This window comes from Oryzias melastigma, linkage group LG24, assembly GCF_002922805.2.
Source record: "Oryzias melastigma strain HK-1 linkage group LG24, ASM292280v2, whole genome shotgun sequence".
Lineage (NCBI taxonomy): Eukaryota > Metazoa > Chordata > Actinopteri > Beloniformes > Adrianichthyidae > Oryzias > Oryzias melastigma.
Genome location: NC_050535.1, coordinates 5,665,031 through 5,674,689, shown reverse-complemented (window position 1 = coordinate 5,674,689; position 9,659 = coordinate 5,665,031). Strand labels below are relative to the sequence as shown.

The window sequence follows — 9,659 nt, the reverse complement described above, 5'->3', positions numbered from 1 at the left end:
ATATACTGTATATATGTGTGTGTGTGTGTATATAATATGTGTACATGTAACAGAATAATACAAAGAAGTCAGGAATATTATTCCAAAATAAATCAGCTTAAATTTAAATAACTTTTAATATTTTCCTCTCCAAAAAAATACATTTTGTTAAAATTATACAAGTTAGAAATAAGCGCAAGATAACATTGGGCCATTAATAACAAGGAAATAAAATGATCTGGAGTTGGAGGGCCAGATATAATTACCCAAAGGGCCAGATCCGGCCCCCGGGCCTTGACTTTGACACATGTGGGGTAAGGAAAATAACATCTCAATTTTCGAGAAATAAATCGTCTAAAACATCAAATTCGAATTAATTGATCATATCGATATATTGCCCAGCCTTAGGTTTACTCTTTTGTTTTGTTGCTAAACTGTCAAAATTTTTCACCAAGACTTATTATCTCTAAGCTACATTTCAGTTTTATCCAAATTAGCTGCTTAAATTAAAGATTTAGATAAAAAAAAAAACGTATACATTTACCTTTATAGTGGTTATTTATGCTAATAAAGGGAACTAAAATAGGTTAACAAATTTGTGTTAAAAGACTACATGGAACTGCTATAGACAAATACAAAGCAAAAATATCTAGGAAAAAGATTAAAAGGCAAAAGGGCAACAACTTCCCATTTTTAGACATTAAGTCAGTTTCAGATTTGTTCCATAGATCTAAAAATACCTCTTGTCCCCTTTATTCTGTGACATTTAAAAAAAAAATAGTTTTAAAAATAGGTTTAGATCTAGGAACATATCAGATAATGCATGCAGGTTAAATATATATTAACTTTAATAATCTGATAACAAGTGAAAATGGATAAATATTCGATTTTTGGAATCTTTTATCAAATATGTGCCCCGTTTGGGGTGATGGGATTGCCAGAGAGTAACCTGGGTAATTTTGGGTGAATGTGGGGGGACCCTTGACGGGTTCCCAGCCGGTCACAGAGCATCCACTTACACATACACATACACACTCACAGTCACAACTAGGGACAATTTAGAATTATCATTTAGTAAATCTACAAAGCAGATAAGAGCATGTTTGATGTGTAGGTAAAAGGTAATTTATAATCTCTACATTGATTATAAGTATGTTAATAAATTTGTTGTCATGATAGAAATACAGGTGAAGTGATGTATTTTACCTATTGTAATGTATTTTGTTTTTGATAACGTTTTTTTTTCAATTAAAAACATATTAAAAAGCATAGTGAATTTTAGAATTTTATATAAATAAATGGGGGGTGCAAGTTATTTTTTTCGTTGACTTCCTGTCACTTTTATTTTGAAAAGGTAGCACATCCGCCGTGATGACGTAAGGTTGTTGACGTTCTCTTTTTAACTTCATAGGTACGCGCGTCTGGTTGGCGTGTGTGATTTGTCCGCGTCTGTTGGCGTGTGTGATTTGTGCGCAGGGGGGATTCCCCCCCAAACAGTTCTTCCCTTCTCGTCTTTCGTCGGTCTGTGCACTCTGCTTCGAGCTCGCGCCGTAACCGGATATCTCCCCGCTTGTTTTCGCGTCCTTTTTCCTCCGAGTGGATTAACTTTCCAGAACTCATCTGATTAAAAAAATAAGTCTCAGAAAGTTCACCAGTCTTCTCCGTCGGGCCTGTTGCTTCGAGCTGAAGACCCGCGGTGTTATGAGACGCAGCGGCTCGGTCCTCCGGCTTCATAAAAGAGCGGTGGTTTCCTCTCGCAGCAGGCTGCCCGGACAGCGAGCGGCGCGCGCTAGTTAACTGGTTAGCCGGCTGGTGGGGGAACCCCGACGAGGCCAGCAGCAGCAGCTTTCGCCATGTCGCGCGGCGACCGTTGCAAAGACGACTCGCTGGAGGACACGCGCATCGACTCGGGCATCGACTCGTACCGCCCCACGCTGCAGTCGGAGGACCACCGGGAGCCGAGCGGGGACCTCGGCGGCGCCAGGGACAAGTATGCCGTGGAGGAGCGCGTGGATTCCGCTTACGGGTCCTCGTCCATCACCGCGGACAGTCTGTCGGAGATCGTGCAGGCCTGCAGTCTCTCTAGAGACGCCGAGGAGCAAAGTCATGAACTCTGTGAGGAGAACCCCCTCACGTCCATCACAGAGGATGGAGACACGTAAGGCTTTTATTTTGGTAAATGGAAAAAAGAAATGCATCCACTTTGGAGTTAATAAATGCTGCAAAATTATTATTTCATGTGAATGCATCAAAGAAGTTTCGTTTTTATAGATGTTAAGTTTTCTGGAGATGCATGCATTGTCAGTTTTCCCATGATGTTCAGCACCAAATGTTTTTTTAGTGATAAAAAGAGATTTTCTCAGCCTTTTTTTAGTAATGAACTTTGTCCATGTTATGAATGTGGATGGGTGCTGTAAGGCGTTGCTCTGTAAGAAAACAGAAGTGAAACAGATAGGCCTGGACTTCCCCCGCAGTACAGACAAAGCACATGCTGTGAGGTAGCTGGATGGTTTGCTTTTCATCCAAGAAACTTGTTGATCAGGAGAATTCAAGTCTGCATTTTCCCCCCTTTTAAGTCACAGAAGTTTGTGGATTTCCAAAAAACAACATATATATTTTTTTGCTTTTCATTTTGATTAAATGATGCAGCACTTTTATTTATTTTTCTTTCTCAGAAGCTCTCCAACATGTCTTCATCATCTTCATGATGTCTCAAAAAAAAAAAAAAAATCAGACAGGAGTCTTGCAGCCTGTGAGATCCAGAAACGGCGCATGGCAGAAGTTCTGCTGTCTCTGACCTCTTTTCATTTCCGTTGGTAGAACCACATGGTTTCATTCTCACACCATAACTATAGATACCTGCTCACAAAAAAAGGGGGGAGAGGAGAAAAAAAAACCTTAAACGCATCACTCCAACCCTTTAGACTCATGCAAACACTCATTCTCCCCCGTGGGAGTTTTTTTTTCTTTTTTAGTTCTTATTCATTCAAAAGAACTCAAATAGGAAGCCACACTTTGGTTTATCTGAGCGTGCAGGCATTTAAATTCATCCTCACTGAGAAAACAGGTTCAATAAATAGATCTGGCATCGCTTTGTATTGTACAATTTAACCGCAAATCTGTCTTAGTGTATTTAAATATTTTAATATTGAAACAGCCAGCTAAAAAAATGTCTTTAAGTACAGAAACTTGTTATTTAAACATGGTTTCCTTTTAATTGAATTACCTAAATTATTTTAATTAACATATTTATTAATTGATTTGTAACCAGCTCTGGCTCCTTCAAAATAAAACTTAAAATTATGTATATTTTTTGCATCTTAGGAACCTTGTAGCAGCTTCTGATTTCACTGTTTATTCATAATTTTTTGGGAGTTGATTCAATTTTTTTAGGCTTTTTTGGGGTCTGTTTTAGGGACATTCTATCTACGTAATGATAAAATGATTTGGAGGTTTTAAGGTGACGCAAAAACAAAGTAACCTCAAAACCGTAGTGGGAAGTTGTAACAATTAAATGTTTGCACAAAGCAGGAAATGAAGCTCGGGATCGGTGCTTAATTTAGACTGAGAAAAGAAAAGGAAAAAAAAACCCTGAAAAGGCCCCATTTTGATTGTAACCTTTTATATCCGTTTTTGTCATTTACAGTAAACCCTCAGATTTACCTTTCAGCTCACTGAGTCAAGCTTGTGGCAGATTCTTTAGATGTTTTTTGGAAGATAAAACTGAAAAATACCCTTGTCATTTTATAGCATTTTTTTTTTTTTTGAGAACTTCCTCAATGTAAAAGTAGGCCTGCAGGTTTGTACGTTCACACATCCCCTCACACACTTTTAACTTGTGACAGCTTTTATTTTTTTTCCCCCTTTTCTTATGCAGAATCTTGCACCTAGCCATCATCCACGAAGAAACGCATATCGCTCAGGAGTTGATACAGCTCTTCCCCAAAGAAGTCCTGGACATCCAGAACAATTTATACCAGGTAAGCTGCTGCAGCCTGAAGCTGGGAATTTTTCAGCACGGAGGACTTCCTCATTGCTGATGTCTTGGTTGTGGGAGCAGCAGCGGCGTCGTTCCACAGAAGCGTTGTTCCTCTTTATTTGCAGTCCGTCCTCCCCGACGGATGTCACTGCGGGTGGTTTCTGAGTTAGCTCACGAGGGACTGACGCTGGAAACTCCCTCTTCTAGCTGGTGGAGAAAATAGAATGTCAGGGAGCTGCGGCGTGGATGCGAGTTGTTCCAGTCCTTCAAGAAGCTCGACAGAGGCTTCAGTGAAGTGACGGAGCTGTCATTCGTCAAGTGAGGAGTCAGCACTTTGTGCACTGACTCAGTTAGCTTTCGGTTGCCTCAGATTTCCTCTCAGTCATTCTTAGATCTCTCCTTACTAAGAATTTTCTTTTATTGCTTAAGAGTTGTGAGAATGCAATGCTTTGCTCTATTAGTGTCGAGGCTGATACTTAAAAAAAAAAAAGAAAAAGCAAAAAAGGAAAGGAAAGAAGCAGAGGCGTCACAGTCAAAGGACCTTTGAAAATTCCACTTTCAGTTTCTCCATTTTTTTTTTCTCTTTCTGGTGGTGTCTTATTACACATCTGATCGGTAAATAAAACAGCTTCCCTACCCGCAGAGTCCTCTGCACCTCGCCACCTACCTGAACCTGACGGACGTAGTGAGGGAGCTGACGAGGAAAGGGGCCAGCCTGGAGCTGCAGGACCAGGACGGGAACACGGCGCTCCACGTGGCGTGCCAGCACGGTCAGAAGGAGTGCGCCTCCGCGATGACCCGAGACTTTTCTTACGGCTCGCTAGAGCCCGTCCTCAAGATCCAAAACTGGAGAGGTCAGCAGGAATTTGGAACTTTTCTGTAGGAAATGAAGCATTTTTTAGTGTTAATATTTGAAGCTAAAATAGGATTTTGGATCAAGTTTTTGAGTTGTTTTTCTTTTTAATCAAGATGATTGTACTTCTTGCAGGACTTGCTTGTCTTCACCTGGCTGCACTTAACAGGAAATACCAACTTTTGAAGCTCCTGGTGAAAAAAGGAGCAGATCTTAATGTTCAGGTTAGTCTAAGTGTATCTATTTATTATGGCTGGAAAACCAAACTACAAAAGTTGCATTACCTGCAATTAATACTAGTTTGAATTCTTCTTTGCTGAACGTATTCGCTTTAATTGCTGAAGCCATTTGCAAAATGTTAATTTTGGTAAAAGACTGGAAATTTTGTGAAAGATCTATGAAATAGCACTAACACTGGCCTGTATTTCAGAAAAAAATGTAGCAAATTTGCTTAAAAATCCCTAATGTATTCCAATTTTTCAAAAATATTTAGTGCGTTGCTTAAATATGAGCTAAACTCCAAGTTAGCCCTAAGAACTTTTGTAGAGGCCAAGTTAGCCAAAAAAGCTAACTCACTGGTTAAATCCTAGCTAAACACCAAAATAGCCTAAAATTCCTCAATAAACTAAATTAGTCAAAAACGTTAGCATGTTGCTAAAATAAAAGCTAAACTCTAAGTTAGTCTATAAAAACCTCAGTAGATAACAAATTAGCCAAATCGTTAGCATGTTGCTAAAATAGCTAAACTCTACATTAGCCTTTAAAAGCCTAAGTAGTTGACAAATTAGACAAAAAGGTTAGCATGTTGCTAAAATAGAAAATAAACTCTGAATTAGCCTAAAAAAAACGTCAATAGATCACACATTAAACAAAAACGTTAGCATGTTGCTAAAATAGAAGCTAAACTCTACATTAGCCTTTAAAAGCCTTAGTAGTTGACAAATTAGACAAAAAGGTTAGCATGTTGCTAAAATAGAAGCTAAACTCAAAATTAGCCTAAAAAAACGTCAATAGATCACACATTAAACAAAAACGTTAGCATGTTGCTAAAATAGAAGCTAAACTCTAAATTAACCTATAAAAACCTCAGTAGATAACAAATTAGCCAAATCGTTAGCATGTTGCTAAAATAGAAAATAAACTCTGAATTAGCCTAAAAAAACGTCAATAGATCACACATTAAACAAAAACATTAGCATGTTGCTAAAATAGAAGCTAAACTCTAAATTAGCCTAAACAAGCCTCAGTAGATGACACAATAAACAAAAATGTTAGCATGTTGCTGAAATAGAAACTAAACTCTAAATTAGCCTAAAAAACCCCAGTAGATGACACATTAAATAAAAATGTTGGCATGTTACTCAAATACTTTTTTTTTTTTTAAACAATAAAACATTTCAAAACATAGCCCATGAATATATTTAAAGGCTTGTTCCTAATCTACTTATATTTTGAAATTTGAAGATTTTCAGTCATTTCCTATGGAGTATATTTTGCTCAATATTTCAAAACTATAAAGTTTATGAATACCATAAATACAAGCAGTAATGTCCTGAACAAGCTGAACGTTTTGATACCAAGATTGCTGAAAGTGTGATTGAGTTTTTCCGTGTGAATGCTTACAAAGCATTCAAACAAATACAGTTTTAGTCTGCATCTCCACTCCTTTTTCAAAAAGCAAATATATATGCAGGGTTTTTTCTTTTTTTTTCATTTGCATCTATCAAACTTCCCCTGATGTTTAACGCATTTGTTCCCTCCGAGTGCATCTTTGCTTCCCGTTTAAAAGCGTCCCGCACCTGTGCACCGCTGATAGCGACACGAGCCGAGCTCTAGATTTCCCACAGAATTCGTGGAGACATAATTAGATACAAGATATGATTAGGCCTGGTCAGCCGGTCTGTCCTAACCCTCTATAGATGGAAGGGAACGCTGCGGTCATCCCCCTAACTACCCCAGACATTCCTCTCGGTTTGAATCACCGTCCCAACATATCGCTCTCCGTCTACGGCGGTGGAACCATTATTGCAATTACCACCCTGCTTTTTTGACGCTGCTCATTAATCAAGCATAATTAATACGGTAATTTACTGTTTTCCCGTAGGAAGGAACGAGCGGTAAGACGGCGCTGCACCTGGCGGTGGAGATGCACGACATCCCATCAGTGAGACTCCTGATCAGTGGGGGGGCCAACATGAACGCTGCCATGTTTAACGGCTGCACGCCCCTGCATCTGGCGGTGGGACGGCAAGACATCATCATCGCCAACCTCCTGTTCCAGGCCGGCGCCGACAGCATGCTGCGCAACATGGAGGACGAGACGGCGCTGGATCTGGCTGACGCCAACGATGATGTAAGCAGTCACTCTTTAGTAAACATTTCTAAAATTATGGTTAGATTTGATCATTTTTATTTTCTTTAAAAACCAGTTAGATTTCTTATGTAAAAGTTATTTCATAAAACTGGACTAAAGATGTAAAAAAAAGTTTATTTTCTGTACTTTTAAAAAAATATATTTTTAGATTTCAGCAGTCAGAAACAAATCTTGTAAAATTGGGATCAAAAGAAAGACGTTTTTTTTTTGCTTTTTTTTAAAAGTCATAGTTTATACTTAAAATTTCTCTCTGTCGTTGAAAATTTATCAGCAAATGATTCACATATTGATGATAAACAAATTGATAAAGTTTCATTAATTTTTTAGACATTCAATTGGATGATGAAATTCTATGAAAAGATCATATTGGTGCAGTTTGCAATAATGTCACTAAATCTATTTTTATATTGCAATATTGTACAGGTAAGTACATTTTAAGAAAATAAATAATTTACTAATTACACTTAACATAATATTATCGGGAAAGTCGTAATTTTACGAGAAGAAAGGGACAATATGAGGAAAAAAAGTCATAATTTCATAAGAATAAAGTCATAAAATTATAAGGAAAAAGTCGTAACTTTACAAGAATACTGATGCAAAATTATGAGGAGAAAGTTGTAATTTCATGAGAATAAAAGTGGTAAAATTATGAGTAAAAATTGGTAATTTCACAAAAATAAAGTGGTAACATTTTAAGGAAAGTTGTAATTTTATGAGGATAAAGTCCTAAAATTATAACAAAGTCATAATTTCACAAAGAAAAAGCCATACTTTTTTTAACTAATGCTGAAGTAATCGCTTATTACACGCTAAAGCGCTATTGGTTCTTTTTTTTGTTGTTGTTGTTCATGTCATTTAATACCATTTTGCCTAATAAATTTATGACTTTAACCTTATACATTTTCAATTTATAACCTATGAAATTAAACCTTTATCATAAAAAATTCACTTTAACTCATTTTTTTTTAGTTTATTAATGTAAAATTTTAACTTTTTACTTCAGAATTTAATGAGTTTTGGATCAGTTATGACTTTTTTGCCATAATTTCAGGACTTTATACTTGTAAATTTTAATATTTTTCTCCTTATATCATGACTTGATTGATTATTTTAATGGTGGCCCTAATGCTCAGTCATACACATGGTAAAACTTAAAGCAAAATCTTTAAAAAATAAAGTTTCTTCACTGCTTGGTGTTTTTTTAGCTTTACAGGAATAGCCTCTAAAGCAGCTTCTGTCTGACAGAAGTTTTTCCTTTAGCTGTTCAGTGAGACCCGTCAGTGGAAAGTTTTGGTAAAATGTGACTTTTGTGTGCCCTTTTGTGTTCAGATTCTGGCAGTCTTCCCCTTTGATGACATCCAGATCTCAGGGAGGTCGGTGGTTTTGAGCTGAATCAGACCTGCAGAGCGTGGAACCTCGCTGCATCTGACACCTTTTATTTGAATAGTTACACAGGATTAAAAATAACCAACATATATAGCGCCTTTATATTTAGTTGACTCTAATATTCAGATGTGCATTGGATGAATCTTTTTTTCTGCTTTATTGAACGCACAGACTGTGTGTGTGTGTGTGTGTGTGTGTGTGTGTATGTGTGTTTGTGGGTGCAAATTATATGAACCGCAAAGCCCCCCTGATTGAGTGCCAATCTCCCCCCATCAACATGCTCAGAAAATTCTACCTCCTTTATCGAATTTTTTTTTTTAAAGTTTCAAACTGCATCGTCTCAGTTTTTATTATTAATGCATTCTTTAAAGGAAAATATATATATTTTTATCATTTCTCTTGGAAGTGTGAAGCTATTCTCACACCTCCCTGCTTTGTTAGAGACTAAAAACTATTTTAGAAATGTAAAAATAGCCACTTTTCTCTCCTTTTTTGTAGCTTTGTTTCTTTTGCTTTACTAATATGTTCTGCAAAAAAATTATGTTTCTTTTTTTGTAATTACACTGGCAGTTTGTTTATTTTTTGATAATAAAAAGGTCATTGCATGTTGTGTTGTCTTCTCTGACAAATGGGTTACATTTTAAAGAAAATGTGTTGCACAAATGGATCTAAACCAGCTATGCAAAAGGGCCTTTACATGACAACATCCTGCTTTAAATTTAATGCTTTTGTGGAGTGCATCTTTTGTTTTCCTGCATCTAATAGGATCCCCGGGGCTGCTGGGAATTCCACCTTGATTGTCTGTAAAACTGGTTCACGATCTGCTCAGGGTGTATTACCAACGCCGTCACGTGGGCACAGTCGATTGTTGGATAATGGCGGGTTTGCGTGGAAAAATGCAAGATTTTTTTTTTTTCTAGAAAAGAAAAACCAAGAATGCGGTCGACGGCTAGAACACACAGTTGCAAAACTGTCCCCACTTCTCCATTCAAGGGTGACTTGGGAAACTCTGCAGCTATTTCGGTCTCACGCTGTGCACGGAGCCACCGGCGAACGTCTGCTGGAAAGTCATTAGACGTGTTATT

General features: G+C 37.4%; 1 protein-coding gene and 1 long non-coding RNA gene across 2 annotated transcripts; one reads left to right on the top strand and one right to left on the bottom strand.

Annotated features, from left to right (window-relative positions):
- Window positions 1-1,334: 1,334 nt before the first annotated feature.
- On the top strand, window positions 1,335-8,663 carry nfkbie (nuclear factor of kappa light polypeptide gene enhancer in B-cells inhibitor, epsilon). Its single transcript, XM_024290538.2, has 6 exons — window positions 1,335-2,137; window positions 3,857-3,959; window positions 4,602-4,812; window positions 4,947-5,035; window positions 6,916-7,164; window positions 8,518-8,663. Exons 1-6 carry the CDS (start codon window positions 1,833-1,835, stop codon window positions 8,578-8,580), a joined length of 1,020 nt encoding a protein of 339 aa, XP_024146306.1. The 5' UTR covers window positions 1,335-1,832; the 3' UTR covers window positions 8,581-8,663.
- Window positions 4,529-5,005, bottom strand: LOC112157667. The gene is made up of 2 exons (XR_002921193.2): window positions 4,938-5,005; window positions 4,529-4,835 (listed from the first exon to the last, which is right to left on the bottom strand). It is a non-coding gene; the product is annotated as an uncharacterized LOC112157667 (long non-coding RNA).
- Window positions 8,664-9,659: the final 996 nt, after the last annotated feature.